General features: G+C 56.0%; 6 protein-coding genes across 6 annotated transcripts; 3 read left to right on the plus strand and 3 right to left on the minus strand.

Moving 5' to 3' along the window:
* Positions 1-2,060: 2,060 nt before the first annotated feature.
* On the plus strand, positions 2,061-3,921 carry UV8b_06772 (uncharacterized protein; the record flags this gene model as incomplete). The annotated part of the gene is made up of 2 exons (XM_043144269.1): positions 2,061-2,445; positions 2,630-3,921. 2 exons carry the CDS (start codon positions 2,061-2,063, stop codon positions 3,919-3,921), a joined length of 1,677 nt encoding a protein of 558 aa, XP_043000204.1.
* Positions 3,922-7,179: 3,258 nt separating this feature from the next.
* UV8b_06773 (uncharacterized protein) lies at positions 7,180-8,226 on the minus strand (the record flags this gene model as incomplete). Its single annotated transcript, XM_043144270.1, has 1 exon — positions 7,180-8,226. The coding sequence occupies one exon, from the start codon at positions 8,224-8,226 to the stop codon at positions 7,180-7,182; it is 1,047 nt and encodes a 348-aa protein (XP_043000205.1).
* A 1,406-nt stretch (positions 8,227-9,632) lies between these two features.
* Positions 9,633-11,562, minus strand: UV8b_06774 (uncharacterized protein; the record flags this gene model as incomplete). Its single annotated transcript, XM_043144271.1, has 2 exons — positions 9,633-11,307; positions 11,519-11,562. 2 exons carry the CDS (start codon positions 11,560-11,562, stop codon positions 9,633-9,635), a joined length of 1,719 nt encoding a protein of 572 aa, XP_043000206.1.
* A 1,133-nt stretch (positions 11,563-12,695) lies between these two features.
* On the plus strand, positions 12,696-17,325 carry UV8b_06775 (uncharacterized protein; the record flags this gene model as incomplete). Its single annotated transcript, XM_043144272.1, has 2 exons — positions 12,696-14,946; positions 15,035-17,325. The coding sequence occupies 2 exons, from the start codon at positions 12,696-12,698 to the stop codon at positions 17,323-17,325; spliced, it is 4,542 nt and encodes a 1,513-aa protein (XP_043000207.1).
* A 329-nt stretch (positions 17,326-17,654) lies between these two features.
* UV8b_06776 (uncharacterized protein) lies at positions 17,655-18,779 on the minus strand (the record flags this gene model as incomplete). The annotated part of the gene is made up of 2 exons (XM_043144273.1): positions 17,655-17,864; positions 18,045-18,779. 2 exons carry the CDS (start codon positions 18,777-18,779, stop codon positions 17,655-17,657), a joined length of 945 nt encoding a protein of 314 aa, XP_043000208.1.
* Positions 18,780-19,174: 395 nt separating this feature from the next.
* On the plus strand, positions 19,175-20,533 carry UV8b_06777 (uncharacterized protein; the record flags this gene model as incomplete). The annotated part of the gene is made up of 3 exons (XM_043144274.1): positions 19,175-19,358; positions 19,471-19,782; positions 19,875-20,533. 3 exons carry the CDS (start codon positions 19,175-19,177, stop codon positions 20,531-20,533), a joined length of 1,155 nt encoding a protein of 384 aa, XP_043000209.1.
* Between the last annotated feature and the right edge of the window lie 269 nt (positions 20,534-20,802).

Below are 20,802 nucleotides of genomic sequence, written 5' to 3' on the forward strand. Positions count from 1 at the left end.
TCTTTTGGCTGCGATATTCAATATACCGGCTGCTATATGGTATGAGGCTGTATAAGCCGGCCGCGCGGCGCGACGGCATTATCGGCGGCATAACCTGCCGAGACCGCGCCGCACTTTCTTTTCTATGTGTGCGCCTTACATCCTAGCGATTCTAATATTTGCTTCTATAAAAAGAGAAGCTGCCAGTGTCGGAATCGCTGTCGCAAGGTGCCCAATTAGGCATATTGCGACGGATGTGCCGCGCACACTGCTGCGCACGATGTGGCCACTTTTGCCCCTTTACCCCTGAGCCCGGTAGGGCACGCGGGCAGCCCGGCCCGACTGCGCCGATGCACGTGATAACGGCATACGCATAAAAAGGCCACATCGTGTAATTACCCTCTTTTGCTTCCTTTCTTTCCTTTTAGTTAGTCAGTCATAATTAAAGAAGTAATCATACCTTTGACCGGTGACCTCACGGTACTTAATACCACGCGCGCGACCCTACGTATAACTGGGTACCCCGAGTTTATATCAACACCAGCGGCCCAAGTCTGCAGGGGGGGGCGGACATTTTAGCAACGTAATCGAAGTTTTGATTTTTGTTGGGGCCCGGTGTGTGTGTGTTTTTTTTCTTTTCTTTTTGCTTTTCTTTTTTTTTTTTCTATTTTTTTTTCCCTTTCCTTTTTTGGGCGCCTGGCTGACTCGGACCAGACCAACAAGAGGCAAAGGCTGGTGATGGTGGTGTTGGTGGTGGTGGGTGCGTTGCCCAATCGGTCTGATAACCGCTGTTGTCCTGGTTCTCTTCTCTTGCTGTCTGCATGTGGTGTTTTGTTTTGCACCAGACAAACGACAGAGGGGGAAGGCGACAGCCGACGAAAAGCAGCAAAGCACAAGCACAAGCACAAGCACAAGCACAAGCACAAGCACAAGCACAAGCACAAGCACAAGCACAAGCACAAGCACAAGCACACAAGCACACAAGCACGTACGGAGCAACACACAGCAAGGGCCCCAGAGCATCACGTCTCCTGAGCCAGCGATAGGGTGGGAAAAACAAGTTTTCTTCTCCGAACGAGGAAGGGATGTCGTCCGCAGCACGTGCCCGAAAAGGCCATGCCACATGTACTTAGCTGCACGCCACTTGCTGCCTGCCGTGCCGTGTGCAGTTATAGTTATGCGCTGCTTTGTGCTTGTGCACTGCGTGCCATGTACTGTGTACTTCTCACGCTCCAGCACATGCGCAAAGCTGCTGGCAGATTCACGAACGCCAAGTGCGAGTTTCGGGTACTCCATACTCCGTAGGTAGTCCGTACCCAGCACGGCTATGCCGCCCTCCTCCTGCCATTGGACAAGAACGACTGGGCGGGTCCCGTCACATGTTGCTGGTTGCTGCTAGATATGTACCTCCAAACCCCGGATCGCCGTCCACTTTGCCATGAGCCCCAGCCAAGTAACGCCAAGGACCGCCAAGTACCGCCAAGTACCTCCTCCCACCCCAACCCATCCCCATTGCTTGGCTTGCGTCGCCCACGCTAACGTGCCGGAACCTGCTGTGAACCAGACGCCGCACCAATCCCGTCGCAGTGCTCCGTACTCCGTACACGGCCCTGTCCTGCTCCCCTCATAGTCGCGACCCCCCCCCCCCCCTTGGTCCAGGACGTGGTGCTGGCGGCTGTCTGGTTTCTCTGGTCTGTCATATCACAACCATCTCATCTCGCTCACTGCCCTTTTGCACCAGGCCGGACGGACCCCTTTGCATCCACTGCACTAGCTGGCATTTGCCTTTCCCTTACCTGCTCCAGAGTGACCTGCTCCCAGAGTGCACCCATTTGTCGGGACCTTGTCATCCGTCCATCACCCATCACCACGCAAGCAAAAACTCGTATCGAGCGACTCGCGGGCGCTTGGAGTCGTCGCCGTGGCCAAGTCGACGGTTATTTGCTCTTGACCTTGACGGGTTCGACAGCATCGTCGGGCAACAATCGCCCACTGCTTCCCGCCTTGACAGCAATTCCTTCTCGAGTCGCCACTTCACCGTCCTTGCTGCTCGCCCTCGGCTCACTCAATTACTGCCTTCAATGCAGTTCTCACCTCCCCCCGACGTCGATGCCCTCTCGACCAGATTACCACCTTTGACGCACCATGACGACGACAAGATGCTCCCGTCCATAAGCACAGTCACCGGCGTCTACCCTCTCTGCCGAGACCCCATTCGAGATGGACTCAACTTCGCTCCGCACCCTTCACAGCAACAATGGCCTCCTCTGGCCGGCCCGCTAGCGTATCGACAGCCTCCTCCAATCAGTGCGCATCGAAGCAACAGCCCGGCCACCATGGATCTTGATGGTACAAACAGCGTGGCCAGTGTGCCTTCGCCAGGTCCTCTCAGCCCGAGGAATAGTGTGACGCTCGACGACCCTGACGTGCGACTTGCTGCAGAAGCACTTGGCGACTTGCGAGCAGGTACGTCTGGAACGCCCCCGCAATAAGAACGGAACCGCAAAATTCATGGCAAAAAAAAAAAAAAAAAAAAAAAAAAAAAAAAAAAAAAAAAAAAAAACATCCTACTCTGCATTACCCGCATCGAACGGTCTGGACTCGGGGAGATCACGTATGTCGTTGGGATGTACTGACCAGTTTCATGTAGATTTTATTTCATCGCCACCTGATTCATCGAGCCTGGCCAGCCCGAAAGTCAACGGGCATCAACGAGCGCCCTCATCGTCGTCGCAATCAAGGTCCCCTCATCCCGAACCGCTGCTGTCGCTTCTGACCACAGCTCATCCTTTCGTGGCCAGCACCATCGGGGGAGCAAGCTCTGCCTACGGTGGAGCAAAAAACTTTTCTCCGCGCTTCAAGTGTGGCGCAGAATACGTCGAGGGCTACCTGACCCCTCTTGCAAAGACGGTCAACTCTGTGGGGCGCGTGACGGGCGTGGAAGGTGGTGTCCGGTGGTTTCTGGGCAACAGGCGGCAGAACAACTCTTCCGATGCCAATGGCCACTGTAAGAAGCGACGGAAAGTCGGAGAGGAGGACGAAGGCGCCAACAAGAAGACCAAGGATACGGCGAATGCTGATGCGGGCATGTCGCCACCGACACCGAGAAGCGACCGCAGGTCGTCTTCAGCAAGCACGGTAGACACCCTGCCAGCCTATGACGAGATGCGATCGCCGGCTTACAGCGAGACTGCTCCGAAATTCCAAGAGACTCCACGATCCTCCGCCCCCAACGGATCCTGGCCGTCTCGCCTGATCATGTCGACGTCCGGGCTAAGCGTGGCCATGAGCGCCGAGAGTTTGAGGAGCTTGAAATACTGCCTCAAGTGGCTGCGTTGGACAAACGACCACATGAGCCAAGTCATAGGCACCTTGAAATCCACGCTGGAGGAATACGAAAGGACGGCAGAGGCCCACCAGGAGAGCGCGGATCAGACTGAACCGCAGCAAACAGGTCCAGGTTCCAGCGGCAAGCAAGGGCAGGTTGGCACACATGCTGCGGAGCAGGCCCGTTCCGAGCTCACAGCCAAGATTAACATACTCAAGGTGGATGTGCTCAAGACTCTTCAGGAGACGATCAATACCGTCTCCAAGTATGCAGGAGGGGGGCTCCCCGAAAATGCCCGCATCCTTGTCCGTCGCCATCTCACGAGTCTGCCACAGCGATTCCGGATGGCTAGCATGACGGACGGCGCAAGCACCGGCGGCGACAGGGACAGCGACTGTTCCGTGCGAGAAGGTGCCCAGAAGGTCCTGGTCTTGGCCAGGGAGGGCTTGGAAATGGTGACGCAAATCACGGGGGTGCTGGACGGCACCATTGTCAGCGCGGAACAGTGGTGCGAGCGCATGGGGAAGCGCAGGCGGCCTGCCCACGACGGCGATCAACCGGAATCACCCGCCGCAGCGGCCGCGTTCAATGACGACGTGAAGATGGCTGCATAAGCGGCCGCCCGACAAAACCAAGCTGGCGCGAATGAGCGATCCAAGATGTCGAAAAGTGACGCCCTGGATTCAAGAGGCGGCGAAAAAACGAGGCAAAAACCCTGGACCAAAGTCACCGCTTGGTCGGGGTGCTCGAGTTGAAAACTACTGGATGATGCTGTCGTGCGCGCAGAGGCTCGAGCAAATCCTGACTGCCGTTCGAAGCTATGCTACCGATGGATGGCGCGCGTTGACTATGTACGACCTGGTGGCGATGCGCACCTACCTGCTGGAGTCGTCTCTGGTTGCCCTGCGTTGTACACGTGTTTTTGCATCTCATTTATCCATTCCTCATCTCTGTTTTATTTCCTTTGTTCCCTTCCCTCCTTGTCCTTGTCTCTTCTTTTACGTTGTTGTTATTGCTGCTGCTGTTGTTGTTATTGGTTTTATGCTCTTTTTTTTTTCTTGAGTTATCGAGATGATACCTTTTCTTTTAGGCTTCTTCTTCCTGGCCGCGGCGAATCGTGTCAGGGTGGATAGCAGAGCACGCTCCTTTTTTACTGCGCACACCTCTGGGAGAGCTCATGCGCGGACGCTACGCCTGACAGCGCGTCTTGCCACGCTCCCGCGTCTCTTCTTTGTCTGTAAACAACCATTGGCACGCCGGATGCGCCGATTTTCCTCTCTTGTTCTATTATGCACATTTGGCGTTGAAGCTTGAACGAGCGCATGGCTTGGCCTGGGCAGCCGGGGGGAGGGGGGGGGAGGGGAGGCGGTTTTGCACAACGCAGAGGAATCAACAAAATATTTTGCACGTGGTTCAAAGACTCGGTGCCTTTGCCTTTTTTTGCTGGCTGTTCTTTAGTGCCTTGGTTGCAGACCGTGAGATGTGTTTGTGTCTCATCAGCCAGTTGCCCGAATAAGAAGGAGGGACTCGTACAAACTTGTTTAATTTTACCAAGGGGGCTTTGTACATGCCACTGTATAGGAGGCAGCCTGGATACGTCGACGACCCGCAGACCGGAGGCGCAGTTGGACATGTACGCCCTGCCGTCTTTTGCGTACATGTTGTCGTCGGTGGCTCTGACGGGGCTCCTGTAGGTCAGGGTGTTGTAGGGGCTCTGCTTGTCCGTCGGCTGCGGGACGGCAAAAGGACCGCAGGGTGAAGGCGAAGCCGATGTGGCGGCTGCGGTAAGGCCTCGTCTGGGCCGCGGGACACGAAGCACCGACCGCGCGTCGTGGGTGTGTTCATGCGTGGGCAGCCGGCTCCGGACCTCTGCGAAGGCGGCGCCGTCGATCTGGCCGAGCGGGGAGCAAACTTCCTGCCGTCCTCGCACTTGGCTGCCGGTATGGACTTGTGCCTCCTGGGGGGCGAATGAGCCGCTGGCTACTTTTCTGGTCAAGCTTCGCTTCTCCTGCTTGGCGGCCATGACGGAGCTGCCATGCGTCTGTGATGCTGGGCGGCGAGGCTGCCGGAGGCCAGGGCCAGCACGGAGACGACGGGGGGTTTCGTTCCGTGGGCTTGAGCCGTGGATGGGAATCGAGGCGTAGGTGGCTTCTAGATAGAGACCACCTGATGCTTTTCTTGTAGCTCGCCACGATGTGGGACATTTGCCAACAAAGATATTGTCTTGACGGTTCTCATGTTTACTCTGTAGGAACCCCTACTTACTGTTGGCCAACCCCCGGGACTCTAGGTTATCATTTGAGCAGTGTGTTTGCGAAGTTGTCGCAACAAACAGGAGGGACAAAAGGGGATTAGTTAGGTGTTTGGGGGGGGGGAAGGGGGGGTCTGCACGGGGCGTCGCTGCTAAGAGTAGGATTTTAGAAGTCTGGCCATGAAGATAAAAAAAAAAAGGATGATAGGAGGCACTGTATATGTGGTAGGGACAGATAACATGCATGTATTCTTGCGGGTAGGAAAGCAGCATGGAAGGTTGTCAGGCTAAGAAGGAGAGTTTTCAACGCAACCCAAGACAGCTAGCTGGCATTGACGGCTTTTCTCCTACAAAAGGCGCCGGAGTACCAGAAATCAGTTAGCTGAGGCCGACTATCTAGCGTAAGACACCATCATGTACCATGTAGGATAAAGGCTTTCTCTCACCCGGGATTACACCAGCAGCGCAGCACCTCCGTCACCCCTTCTTGTAGATGGCTGGTGTCGCCAGGCCGTATCAGCGGGTTGCTGCAGCCAAGCATTGCAACACGCAAGTGCTTCAAGGCCAGTAACAGAAAAGCCTGGGCAAGGTGTACTCTTGCTTTGATTCTGCTGGAGTGGCGCTGGGAAGTAGACGGCCTGGGCGAGCAATGACACCCATCACGCGATACCGACGTACTCCGCACAGAGACCAAGAATCTGGCTGCAGCAATTTATCGCCCGACCCCTGCCACAGGCGGCCCCCTGACGTGGCATGCTCGTCCACCGCCTTGCGAAACTGCTCGGTTGAAAAGTGCGTGAGCTAATGACGTCTGAACGGCACGGGGAACCGGCCGGTCGGGCAACAAGACATTCTTGACGCCGGTCTACCTGGGTGCTTTTGAATCAAACCTATAGCAAGTATTCCGTCAATCTAGCGGGGGAAAAATAGTTCATCTCAGAGAGGGGCCATATGTTGTCGGCTTACGCACTTGCTGCACTCCCTAGCTGGAAGCCGGCGATGTGGTCCCAGCATCACTCAAGTGGCCGTTGTGTTTCGCCATGTTTTGGAACTTTTGTTCGCTGAACTTGAAGGCGCAAGTTTGCTTTACACGCCGTTTCACCCTCGTGTCAGCTTCAGCAGTAGATGATATTGCAGACTCGTCGTCACGGTATTACAAGCCCAATAGAGCCGCGCTGTATAGTGATGCCACATATCAAGTGCATTTCCCAAAGAGGCGTGCAAGGTCGTTGAACTACCTTGAGAAGAGTATTTCACTATCAAAGGCTTTCATTTTCCTTTCTAGAGTCCAGTCAGCTTCAGACTAGCAAAGCAAGTGGTTAAGCCAGATATGTGGATAAGAAGAATCTCTGCCACTTCCCGCTCCGAATCGTAGCTGCTCAACGCCCCTCGCTCCGCCGCATCATGTTTTCGTCGCGCGGCGTTTTCGGGGGCAACATCAATCCATAGCGCAATAAAAATGCTGTTCTGTGTCCTCCATCGCCTCCCGGGCTAGCAATCATAAACCTTTGCGACCCGAATAGTATTCTGCTTCTCCAAACTCCGCTGACAAACAACGCCGACCCAAAGATGCCGCCTTGGTGTCCCTTCCCAGAGTGTTCATCGGGCTTGCCTCCTTGTTCTAGGAGCTTCCCGCCAGATACTTGGCGACCGCTTCGATCATTGTGCTCTGCTGTGCCAGTTTCTGGCTGGTCCTCGATAGAGTCGCTTTCAGTACGTCGATTTCTTCTTCTTGGGCTTTGATTCGTACTTCAATGGCTTCAATCCTAGCTTGCAATGTATTTGGTGCTCGCAAGGTCTTTGTAAGCTTTTGCCATACGTCGTCCTCTGAGATCTCTACGCTTTCCCTGAATCTTTTAATTCGTGGCGACAAGGGCTCCGAGTCTGCCAAGTCCTCCTTGGGGGGATTCGCCTCGGGTGTTTTGGCGCATGGCTCAAGCTTTACTGCTTCCGAGGCTCCGACGTGGGCAGCAGTGGGCTCTCCTGTAAAAGTGCTGTGAGTGTCACTGCTCTCTTCGGTAGGGACAATCGGACATGCTCTTTTCCAGTCGAGGTTTGAGTCCACCGGTTGAGCTGTTCTCGTTCCTTGCCTGGAACAGTTGTCTACCAGGTTTCCCGATACATCATCCGCGGACACCTTCGCCGTACTAATCGTATCCGCTTCGTGCTGAGTATCCGACATTGCCGACTCGCTGGCAGTAGACTCAGCGCCCTTGGGGTCTTCCGTCGAGGTCGCTTCTTTCTTGCACTCTCTCTCAGGCCCTTTTGGCTCGGCAGCCTTGTACGGCCTTTTGGAAGCAAGCAGGAAATCTCTGTCTTCCGGTTTCACCACTCCTTCATAGTGCTTGTAGCGGGGGTTGCTTCTTTGGAAGTCTTTCCACCAGTTCAGCCGACCCAGCGAGTTGGTTCCAAACATGGCTGCGAGAACAGTGTAATCAGAAACCGTCACTGCGCGCCCATTGAGCCGACGGTGAATCTTGTGCGACGATGGCGTACAGGTGCCATACGACAGCCTGGCCAGAGACGCCACCTCGACAAAGTTTTGCTTGGTTTCGGCGGTCCAGCACTTGGACTCTTGGTCCCAAATCTGAGACAGCCTCGCAGCAACCTTTGCCTCGACCACGTTTCTGGGGTTGATATTCAGGCCTGATTGGGAGGTTTCAGACATGATGCTGCTGTGAATGAACGCGAAGAGGCAGAGAGAAAAGTGCGACGCCGTTTCAGAAACGTGAGTCTTCTTCTTCAAGAGATCCCTTCCCGTGTTGTTCTTTTAAAAGCGCTTAGCTCGCTACCGTCGATGATGTGACTAGCAAGAGAGTTTAGCAAGATTAGGCATGACATCGGCTGGTAGGATTCTCGACTTGTAGAGAGAAGAGAAACAGATTGAAGCATGCCAGCGACTTGTGTGTGAGCTTCAGGCAGCTGTTTCATCACTGGCTGACCAGCTGCCACCCGGCCGCTTGGCCGTTTGAGAGGTGAAAAAACGTCAACTGCCTTCCCGATATACGGTGGATACACGGCTCGCTATTGCATTTAGATAGTAGTCATCGTTCTGCATCTTTAATCTCGAACTGGGCATAAAGAATCGCCGCTCTGGACCTCGATCGCACATGTAACCACTCGGTTGGTATCACTCCCATGACGTTCCAGGGTATTTGAAGCGCTCGCGTTGCAGAACCAACATCATCGTGATTCCCTAGGCAGAACAAGCATTGCCCAAGATGTCGCCAACAGTCCAGTACCCATCCCGGAACACAAGTCGAAACGAATAGGGCCATGCTCGGACAAGCGAACAGCACTGCGGCGATGAGGCTATTGACGGTGCTGCTTGGCCTGCCGCCCGACCCCTGCTCTGGCCATCGTCATGCATCGGATCATGGACCGGCCCAAAGACATGTTTCCAAGCGCCATCTGGCTTGAATAATGATTGACGTGTATATGAAATAATCCTCGCGGCCATGCCGTGTGTTGTGTCGGAGTCTTGTTCCCTACCAACCATCGCACCATCAGCACCTGGCTGGTTGACGGCTCTGGCTATTGAGTGCCCTCCACGGTCCACGGTCTCAGACCGTTTCGTAGTCGACAGCGAGATTCCAGCCTTGTTGCAGGATAAAGCCTGCGAGTTCGCGAACTGCGCGTTTGCAAAGCAAGCACGCACTTTAGCAGCAACATTCTCCACACCAACTGCTGTCCTAGACCCAGGACAAGCGCCAGGGCTGCAAGTCTGAAACGCTCTTTCACGCATAGAATAGATTTTTTTTTCTTTTTTTTTTCGGCGCGTAGTCGAACTGCGTCGTCCATAAAGGGGTCACAGTGACGGGGTAAAAATGAATAGGCGTAAGAGTACATACATAGATAGCATGATGACGCTAAGAGTAAGACAACGCTAACAAGAGTAAGACAATTGACGCTTCCTTGATGCCAGCCACGGTCAAAAACACCAGCTCGTCCACAGCAAAAAAAAAAAAAACCCCCGTAACCTGCCAAGTCACCTTGCCTTCATGGCTCGTCAGGTCTTCCTCACCATCCAATCCCCTATTTTTATAACTGGGAATTCCCCTGCGCTCATCCCATTTAGTTATATTTCGGCCACTGCGGAAACATCCCGTCTGATGACCATGGTCGCTCCTCCAATACGAACTCGATCCTTCTCTCGCAAAACAAGCTGTGGATTCGTCCCGTGTGTCTTCTCGTAGGCTCGGCACACAGAATGCGGTTTGCCTGACCATGGTACAAGACGACAAACATGGCTTTGACAAGCCTCAGCTCACCAAACTGGTTACGCCTGCCCGCTTCTATGCCAAGCGCCCACAGCTGCGGCAGCACCGACCCGACGTGGCCGCTAATCAGCCGCAGCTCGCGCAGCCCGGGTGGCAGGTAGCTGGGCAGATAGGGGGTCAAGGCACCGGTGGCGACGGGCAAGTTGAAGTAGTAGAGTTTGCCCTGGTGGTAGCATGATTCGCTGATGCCCAGCGTTTCCAGGCGCCGGAAGCCTTGCGCCAGCACCGTCGGCTGGATGGCCCAGTTGATGGGCGACATCCCGACGGGGGGCAGCACCGCGTCAAAGTCCAAGACCAGATGCCTCAGCCGCGGCTGATGGCGTGCCAGCAGGCTCACCAGCAGGCTCGGTGAGATGTGGCCCCGATGCAAGGCCAAAAGCCGATAGTATGGATTTTCATAGGCCCGTTCCAGCACAAAGGTGAATCTCTGCAGGTTGTCCACCTGCTGGAGCAGGCTGCGGAAGTCAGCAAAGTCTGCGAGATAGCACGACTGCAACACCAGCGTCGTGAGCTGCGTGCAGGCAATCTGCAGCCCGGGCGGCGGCACCAGTATCCGGATCCAAGCAGGCTCCCGATCGAGACTCAGATTCTGAAACTCCAGGCAGCGCAGCCGCGGGGCCGAGGCCAGGATGGAATGCACCCGGCCGTCCAGCAGCGAAGCAGCCATCCCGCGCCGGGCTGCGCACACCACCAGCTGATGCAGCCTCTTTGCCGAAACACAATACCAAGAGGAGTTGTTCGCCTTCCAGTTAAGCTCGAACCGCAGGTCCATGTAATCGGGGAATTGCATCGCCCTATGCGACGTGAGGTCGGTGGCCACGATGCTTAGCGACTGCAGGTTCGGCGCCAGGGCCATGAGCAAGTAAACAAAGATTTGCGCAGGGGGCCGGACGAGGATCCCGTTGGAGAAGACCGAGTACAGCCACTTCAGAGGGTGCGGCAGCAGTAGCAGGGCCACGGCGTCGACGTTGGTGAAGACGCGTCTGAACATTTCGACCGCGCCATCTAGGGAGAGGTCCTCGAAGCTCAGGAAGAACGGGCCGATTTGGCGAACCTGCTCCCGGAGGTGGCTGCTCCTGGACAACCTCCCGAGGGTGGCGACGTAGTCGGCAAAGCGAAGGCACAACTCCTCGTATCCGACCCGGTGATGGATGACGGATTGGGCGATGGCATACATCTTTGAGCAGGTAAGGGCCAAGCGCTCCAGGTCGCGCCTGGACCCTATAATCTTGTCATCGACCGTGGCTGCTTTGCCCTTTTTGGATTGTCGATCCAGGCAGTGCTGGCAGAACAGGGAGGCGATCATGTAGAGGATCTCCGGGGGCATGTCTGTGAGGCGCGGCCGGTAGTGGGGCTCGCTGGTTGTTGCCATGGTTTGATTGATGGATTGATCCATGGAGGAGGAAGAAGCCAGGTGCTGAGACGAGACGAGACGAGCGGATCGGACACATGGACTGGTTGTGTGGACTCTGTTTAAGAGATGCTTGCGATTAGAGACTTTGCCAGTGAAGCGATTGATGAGGAAGAATTTGCCAACAAACTGGATTGCAGTGAAGAGAAATGAGCGACAGGGGAAAGAGCGATTCTGCCCGAGCAAGACATGTTTGTTGCTTTATCACGCCTGCTCCGTGCGAGAAGAGACAGAATTTAGCCCGATGCTTGCCATTTTGACCTACCTACCCAGGGAGGTAGTTGGGATTCACCAAGCTTTTCATAGAATGCATCGTGCGTGAGCCGTAAGCCCGCTGATGGATCCAGGGTTGAAGTCGAATTAATGCAAACTACTGCGTATTGAAAACTGAGAAGAGCGCTCCGTTGGAGACTGACAAGGACCAGCAGAGCAGTGGCCAAGGACTCTTGAACCGGCCGCCCATGGTGTTTTTCCGCGGCGGCAAAGCCATATTTTGCGTCCACATCGCCTGCCTCTCGGTCAAGCAGCTCCCCATGCAGCTCAGCATGTCCGCAAAGCTATTTTCGGCGGCCATGACCATGGTGTCACCGGGTTTTTCCTGGTGTAGAGGCCGCGTCGCTTGCCCCTCAATGATATCAACGCCGCCTTTACCATCAGATGAACACTTTTAGCGCTTGTAAATCACCATTTGAACGAAAGGCTTGAAAGGTGGTGGTGGGCGGGCCTGTCTGCGGCGATAAGGCGCCGCCATGGTGATAACGTCGGGTTGCTGTTGTGAAGGTCTTCGGGTTCGACTCTGGTTGCTCTGGAGTCTGAAGTTGTTGATGGAAACATGTGGAACATTATGTACGAAACGCGTCTCACGTCCACCAGACGACCCCTTGCAAAACAGGCGGGGCCCACCAGCAGCCACCATACCATTATCCATATGGAGTAGTACTCCATACTCAGTGCAGGCCAGGCGCATCAATCCAATCCATGCCAGACAGGGGTTCGGCTGGCTGGCGGCTGGCTGCACGGCGCACGCCATCCCCGCTGTTGCAAAGTGCCAACAAGTACGGAGTACGGAGTACATACCTCCGCGGCCCCACTCTGCCGCCCTCCAACACCAATCAATGGTTGCCTTCAATATCTGCCTGCTCTGTTGTCCGCCAAACTGATGTTCCCATCGAAACACACACACACTCACACATCGCGCCAGGCCAATCACCCCGCCTGGCGTCCTCCTAGTGACCGACTTTACCGACCATCACCACTCCCTCGACCTCGACTCGTCTCTCGCGGCCTGGCGTCGTGACCGGCAGGGCAAGCCAAGCCAAGGCAAGCCAAGGCATTCATTGGGCTTCTCGTTGACAGCAGCTCTGGCCGCGCCTTCAAGTCAGCGCGCGCGCGCTCTACAGAGGAAGAGGGGCCATGAGCGCGGCCCGCTGACCCATTGACGAGACCATGGTGCGCGTCACCGACGACCTGGCGCTCTCGCCCGACGCCCTTTCTCTCTATCACGCCTCTGATCCGCTGCTCGGCCATCTCCCTGTCCTCATCTTCCACGGCCCTTCCACCACCGCCAACTACACCCTCAACAGCTCGCGCATCCAAATCCACATTCTGTCGCCCGCCGGCTTCCGCTCCTTCCCGCGCATCCCCATTTCGCCGAGCTCGCCCTTTTACAGCGTCGTCAACTTTCTCCCTCGCGAGATCCAGGTGGACGAGGTTTACCGCGGCCTAGCCTTTGGCCTGTTCAAGTACTTTTCGGAGCTTCCCGATGGCGTCAAAAAGTATCTCAGGAACCTGTACCCGACCCGAGGGGTGCGCCCGGGAAGCGACTCCATGCTCTTTGGGGAGAGACACGCCGCAGACTTGGTCGAGGTCATGGTCAAGAGCGAGAACACTGCCGAGGTGATTGCCGCCGTGCAGGATGCGCTCCAGACGCAGCATGTCAATAATGTGGACGTGGACCTCGTCCTCCCTCCCGGTGCCATCATACCCCTCCAACCGGCCGACTCGGACCATGTACCAGAGAACGAGGACGACATTCTGGACCCGACCTTGAGACAGTATGGAGGATATACCCCTTTGGTAAAGTTGCTTGGCGAGCCAGTCTTCCTGCCCACCAGTAAGCTGCGCCGCGCGCCGTCGAAACCTACGTCGGTAAACCGAGCAAGGACATTTACCAGAGATCAAAAACGTCAACTTCGCATGAAGCTGGAAGAGTTGGTCGATACAGAGGAGAGGTATGTGATGAAGCTGCGGGAACTCGTCCATCACGTGGCCAAGGATTTCCGGCAGCACTCGAGAGCAAGGTCAGAGGCAAGCCTCAGTCCGTCTGAACAAGAGCTGGAAAGGTTGTTTCCTGCTTCAGCAGATCAAATCTTGGAGCTCAACTCCCAATTCATGCAACAGCTCCGCAAAATCATGGACGAAACCCAAGAGGAAGCCCTCATGGACATGGACAAGGTCGGCGCCAACATCAGCGGCTTCAACGGCTCGGGCCCAGCCCGCTCCAGAGATCCTAGCGGGGCCCTCGGAATGGCAAAGCTGTTCCATGAATGGTTCCCGAGATTCACCAAGAGCTATCAAAACTACATCAGGGCCAGCCAGCATTTCTCGACCCTGCTCAACACTTTCCTCGACCAACAGTCCAGCTTCAGACAACGGGTGATGCAAACCGGCGAACAGACCATCAGATCTATACTTATCGAGCCCGTGCAACGACTGCCTCGTTACAGCCTCCTCATAGATCAAATTGTCAACTCGTTGCCCATAACCCATCCGGCTCTGCAGCCCATGCTCAAGGCCCGTGACATCATCACCAATATATGCTCTATGGATGACCCATTGACTGACGGGACCCATGCTGCCCACAGACTTCGGAACATGGTGGAGTCATGGCCGCTGCATTTGGAGCCAGAAGGTCGACTTCTAGTTGCTGCCGATTTTGTCGAACTCGCGCCCCCGTTCCAGAGCGCTGACGAGTTGAACAACTCGGGTCTCTTGCTTTTGTTTGCCGACTGCGTCGTTATTTTGAAGAAGAATGGGTCCAACATGACGGGACGCGATCTGCTCCGGGAGTTTGACAAGCCATCGGCAGCAGAACTACTCATTTCCATGACAAATGCCGCTGGAGGCGCCGCGTCATACGAGTTCGCCTTTGCCGGCTGGCACGACTTGGCAGACTTGCGATTCACCGAATCAGCTGATGGGTCGCTGGTTTGGATGACGTCGACGAAGGATTTGAGAGATGCCAACTTGGGGTCGTCATTCAAGGCGAGCAAGGGAGCCACGTCTCGGTGCTTTCTATTACAAGAAGCCTTCCAGGGGAGGGCCAGTAAATTGAGCGAGGACATTGTAAAGGCGAGAATCGAAGCGCGATTCTCCGAGGCCGAGCGGGAGGATCCTTGTTGGACCCTGCGATCGGTACGCATCCAGGATAACAACCTCGGGCTGCACGTGGCAGTCTTCCAAGAAGGAGCAGACCAACTGATAGAGGGTCGAAAAGACCCAGCACCTATCCGTGTCGTGGTGGACCATGAAAAGGGAACCAAGGGAGCGCCTCTCGGTCATTACGGAGTCGAGATCGTAATCAACCTCTCTAGCAATCATCTGAAACGAATATCAATGCTGACGACCGGGCTACACGGCAAACAATTCCACGATGAAATCGAGCTCGAGGACCTTATTCCCACCATGTCTCGCCGCCGTAAGCTTTTCCGTTGCTTTTCATCCAGCCGCGTAACCGAGTTACCATGCTGACATTGATGCTTCCCCCCCCCCCCCCCCCCCCCCAGTCATACAGCTTCTCAGCTCGCAATTTCACGTCAGAAATACACAGCTGACGGCTCCAATGATCTCGTACTACACCAAGACTCTGCGTGGGCTGAGCTTTTCGGCAAGCAGGACTGAGAAAACGAGATCATTCCTCACGGCTTCTCCCGTGAAACTCTTCTCAAGTCTTTGGAACGGTGGCTCCAATGCCAACAATCCAGATGTCGCCGTATCCGGTACAAAGACTCAGCAACCACCGTCGCTTCACAGAGCAAACAGCTTCCACTCCATGTTTGGCTCAATCAGGGGCAAGGACAGTCGTCCGAATACTGCAGACGGCAAACCAGAGAATCCTTTACTTCGACTCGAGCAAACATTCACCGGCTTTGTTGCGGCGCTTCAGTCCCGAAAAGGATTCGTAATTGGCCGATCACTGCTGAATCGGTCACTCGTGGACGAGCTAGCCGTCAATGACTTGTACAATAGATTCATTGAAAATCCTCTCGATTATAGAGTTGCCTCCGATGTAGGGACTGAAGTTGTCTTTGTGGCATATGAAAAGTTCCTACACATAGCCTGGGCCGAGCAGATGGGGCCGGTGATGACCACACAAGTCATGGATACGTTGCTCGAAAGGGCGAACAAGCGAGTTCCCGGGGATTTCGCTGATTTCGTCAACTACCTTCTCAAAGACATGGCACCGCAGAATCGACGAGCATTCATCTCCCTCATCAAGCTACTCGCTGATTTGTTGGATGGGTGTGGCAACGACAGCGACAGGGGAGCATTGACCCTTGCCTTCGCCGAGCTTCTTGTCACCAGTGGCGCCGCACACAACTACATCAACCTTCTGGATCGGCTCGTCCAAGACTGCGACAGGATGTTTGATGATCAGAACGCTAGCCAGGGCTTCCATCCCACTGTGACCGGTTTCGACTCCTGCGCACTGGCGTACCGCCCCGGCAAGGCTCACACAGGATCCATCACATCCAACGCCTCTTCGCTGCGGCGCAAGTTTGGCCTAGATTCCATCCTTCGTCAAGGCTCGAAAGATGAGCGACCATCTATGTGGCGCACGTTGAGCAAGCATCGAAATCCCGCTACCGGCGAAGCTTCGACGTTGACCAGCGACATGCTAGACGTGAATAGGCCGGTGGATGACAACAGCCTGCCAAGGAGAAAGCATCGGCGAGCCATGTCTCGCGACAGACCCCATCTCGGTGGCGCATTTGACGAGCTGCCGGAGCGACCGAGCAGTTCACATCGGCTGGACTTTCCCCTGGATACCATTGGAGAACCATGCTCTCCCGAGAGGGCCCTTTCGAAAAGCTGGAAAAAGAAGAGACGCAGCTCACTGTCGGACCTGAAGAGTCTGATGGCTGCCGTTACCCTGGAAGATGCATCATATCAGCCTTTGCAGGCAACCAAACCGACATCAGGCAAGGTCAACAACACCGGCCCTCCCGCGAGCCCCAAACCAGCACTACTTTCAAAGATACCGGTAAACCCCAGCGTCGCTGAAGCTCTCAAAAATACCAGACAAAGGGAAAAGGAAAGGGAAAAGGAAAAGGAAAACTCGAGCAGTCCTTTGAAAGCAGCTGCAGGTACGGCCGACCAGGCTGCGACTCCCAATGGACCAGGAACGCCGAGCAGGCTGCCGAGGCATTCAAAGAGCCACTCAGTGTCCGCCATCCCGGTCCTCAGACCAGCCAAGTCGGCCTCGAGCGTGGAACCGGCAATTCGCTCCGGTAGCCCTACCCGCTCCAATGCACAACGTCTCCGGATGCACTCGCCGCAGAAGCTCAGAGAGCGTCTGCAGTCGGAGAAGCAGATTGCTCAAGAAGTCGACTCGTCTTTGCAATCTGAGCTCACCAAGATCGGAGAAGAGATGGCGTGGGTCGACCCTTGCCCCCCTACTACGCCAAGCATCCCGACTACGCAGACGGGTGGTTTCGCCACGTCCCTCCAGGAGTTGGAAGACAAGATTCAAGTAATGATGCGTGAGCTTCACGCAAAACACGCGACGACACAGCATGAACTGGACATTACGCTGAGAAACACGGAAGCAAAAGTACGGGCCATCGACCAGCTACACAAGGAGGTGGTGGCTGAAAATGAGCTGCTGTATGAAAAATACAATGGAGAGCTGGGGAGGATCATCAAGGCGATAAAGGGCAAGTCGAGGGAGGACAAGGAGGATCTGGTCGCCAAGTTGAAGGAGCAAGGAGAGGAGACGGCGCGTCTGAAGCGAGAGAATGCTCGTCTGAAGCGGGAAGTGGTCGGCTTGAGGGCAATGTTGAAAGGCGGAGAGTAAGTACTTCTGCGCCATCAGATGCTCGTCTGCTGGGTGAGGAGTCATGTCATTCATCAGAATGACCGGGGGGTTGTTGTGGGTGTTGTGTTGCTGTCTGCGGTTTTCGCATAACAACTTGTAGTACCATGAAGGGGCGACAGTGGCGAAGAGGATGTAGATTCACGAATCAAACTGAAAGGTTCATGTCCATGCATGGAGAAAGATTGCTTCTTCTCCACCTCGGCGAAAGAATAATATAAACTTGGGGGGTTATCGAGACGACAATCATGGCTCAAATCTACAAAGGGCGGGCGGGTCTTGTTCTTGCACATCAGCCTGTCAGCACTCGTTTAAACCGACGACTCGTTTGTAGAGCCAGGTGCCTCGTCGGACGTAGTTTCGGGTTTACTGTGTTCTACCCAGCACTCGAAAAAGAGAGGCCCGGCCTGGACAGAGCGCACGGGCATGACTGACTTGGCCCCCTGAGCTCGACCAGGCTCGGGTCTGTTTCCGGATGGTGCTTGAAGACTCGGCTGAGAGGGTATCCAAAGCTGCGGATGCTGCGCGGCGCAAGATGTACTGTCAGAGCGGCCATTGACGACTTGATTGACGACTTGACCCAAGATGGGGACGATGGATTATTTTTCCGCCACGCCTGATGATGACACAAACACAAACAGAGGCACGGCAACAGAAGAGGGAGGGGGCGGCTGCGGAAACTGCCTCCGGGACAGACTCACATGTGTTGGGGGCAAAGCCTGGTCGCGCAGCTCAACGCCTAGCGTAAAGGTACACCCTTCGGGGAGGCAGGGCCGGCGCTTGCACGCATCGGACAGCCTGCTCAGAGCACCCCTCAAAGCCTCATGCACATCCGCCATGCTGACGGCGTCGTCGGCGGCCACGGCGGCGTGATCCGCGCGGGGGTTCCAGTCGTCAGCGTGGGGGGCGGCCGGCGGCGCTTCCCCGTCCCCCCACGCGGCCGGGAAGGACCGCAGATCGAAGATCCACCGCTCGACGACGCGGAAACTGCGGGGGGCGTGCACGACCAGGGCGATCTGGCGCACGGAGCCGGAGCGGACTTGGGCGGCGGCGGCGGCGACGGCGTCCTGGATCCACGCGCACACGCCCGGGTGGCGGGACTGGTGGACGGGCAGGTTGTACGCCCTGGCCGTGAGGAAGGTGGTCTGCGGGTAGAGCTTGCGGTAGTAGAGGATGGAGTGGATGGCCACGGCGAGGAAGTTGGTGAAGGACGAAAGCAGGGCGGCGGCCTGGGGCTGGGCCAGCAGCAGGGGGCCCGGGGCGGCTGGAGCGGGGTCGGCGGCGATGCTGGCGTCGCGGTCGTCGGGAGAGGCGGCTCGGGGCATTGGTGGAACCGATCCCGGGGCATTCGGGATGGCCGGCGGTGTGAGAGGAGCTTTGCGTCGGCGAGTCTTGTTAGGGGCCGAGGCTCGAAGCTTGCAGTTGAGGTTGATCATCGAAAGGATGTCTGGTCGGTAATTGGTCTGCGACAACAAGAGGGTGGGGGCCGGCAGGTGGAGACCAAGGGCCTGGCCCAGGTAGGGCTGACGTCGGGGGCTGACGTCGGGGGCTGACGTCGCGGGCGGAGACTCTCCAAGGCAACACTGAACTTATGTCATTACGGCGCCGGGGTTGTTCCTTCCCTTTGCCGTGGCGGAAAATGCCGCCGCTTGTCACTGCCACGCCCGAGTCGAGCCATCAGTCATCAGTCATCACTCTTCCATCACCATTTGTCGCCCGCATCCGTTCCGTTTCCATTGCAGGTCATCAACCAAACACTGCCGGCAGGCCTCTAAATCGATTGTTTTGCGCAGCGGCTGCGCATCAGCACCCAGCTCAACCGACTTTGGCCATGGCGGCCTCGCTCAGCGTACCGGCCGTGATTCAAGGCATGGCCGATGCCTTGCCAACCCACCACCCAGAAGACCATGGCTCGGACGTAGCGAGCTCGTACGAAGCGATTGCCCTGCTGGTCCATTCCTACCTTACCGCCTTGTCCTTTAGGCTCTGCGGCTTCACCGAGGACAAGCCCATCCGTGAGTGTTTTTTTTTTTTTTCTCCTTCCTTGCCTTCGCATCCCCCTCTCCCTAGCAGGCACGGGAAAACGCCCACGGCGCATCAAAGCGCACTGTTTTCTAATATTCGCAGCCGAATGTGAGGCCTTGGCTCCGAGACTTCCCCTTCGGTGGAACGCGGGGTTCGGCTCTCTCAGCTTCGTCTATAAGCACAAGCAGTCATCCATGCAATTTCTCATCAAGGTGGATCGCATGGGAAGCAAGGTGGAAATTCGGGGCCTAGCCATCGGACACGAGAAGATTCATCGTTTGGAAAGAACGGTCCGCGATGTTGTCCAGTCGAGTAATCTACCTGTTCGCATAACCATGAAGGACGGGCGGGAAGATCGTACGGATCTGGCAGAGAAACTGTCCAAAGTCTTTGTATCGGAAGAGGCAGTGGCTGGTGAGTCTTCTTTTTGCCCCTTTCGTCCACAGGGGAGGTGGGCTGCGTCTTTTTCCCCCCCTCCAGTGTGTGTGCTGATTTTTTCATTAAAGGCATCCTGGAAGACTTAAAGGTCAAAGTCGTGCAAAAGCTTATCCCGAAACTCCAGGTGGCCGGTTACGAGGAGACTGCAGACGCCGAGGAAATTGCGCGTGAAGAGCGTCGGGCACATGAAGCGCGAGCCCTCAACCGTCCGTTTATAGGCGAGCCTCACCCATCCCTGACGCCGTTCAACCCTGAACCTCTGCCGCAATCCGCTCGTCCCAGACCCCATGTTCCCACGCCGGATTTTCCTCCCCCCCGATTCGAGGACGAGTACGAAATCGAGCGGCTTCGAGACCGACAACTGTCGGTTCCAGGTCGACATCCGTACAATATTGGACACGACGACCTGAACCCCCCCTCCCTCGGGCCTTATGATCCTCTTCGACCCTCCCTGACAGGAGGGGGACTGCCTCTCCCTGGTGGCCCGTCAGGCATGCATCCAACCTTTGATGATCCGCTCTTCGGCTTGCATGGCGACAGCAGGAGAAGCAGCACGGGCGGGGCCTTTGACCCTCAAGTCCCCCCCGGAGCCCGGTGGGATCCTCTCGGTCCTGGCGGCGACCCTAGATTTCCCGGCCGCGGAAGCGGAGGAGGCCCATCCGGCGGACCCGGCAGTGGCGGCGGATTCGGCAGTTTCGGCGGCGGTTTTGGCCGAGGCCTTTATTAAGCGCAGCCCACGTCGGGGGGTAACCACAATCAAACCGCCAAGAGCAGGGGCAACAGGACTGTTTGTTTTTTTTTTTTTTTTTTGTTATTTTAGCGGAGTGGCCTGTCAGGAGTTTCTGGGGGCGACGTTGGTTTTCTTTTTTTTTTTTTTTTTCGAGTTTCCCTTTGCTGCTGAGAAACGCTTGCATGCTTTGGACATGATGAGATTGATGCATGTTTTAGTAAATTGCCACACCACTCGTGGGCCATTTGGCCATTCGTTTCGGCTCA

This window comes from Ustilaginoidea virens, chromosome 5 (genome assembly GCF_000687475.1).
Source record: "Ustilaginoidea virens chromosome 5, complete sequence".
Classification (NCBI taxonomy): Eukaryota; Fungi; Ascomycota; class Sordariomycetes; order Hypocreales; family Clavicipitaceae; genus Ustilaginoidea; species Ustilaginoidea virens.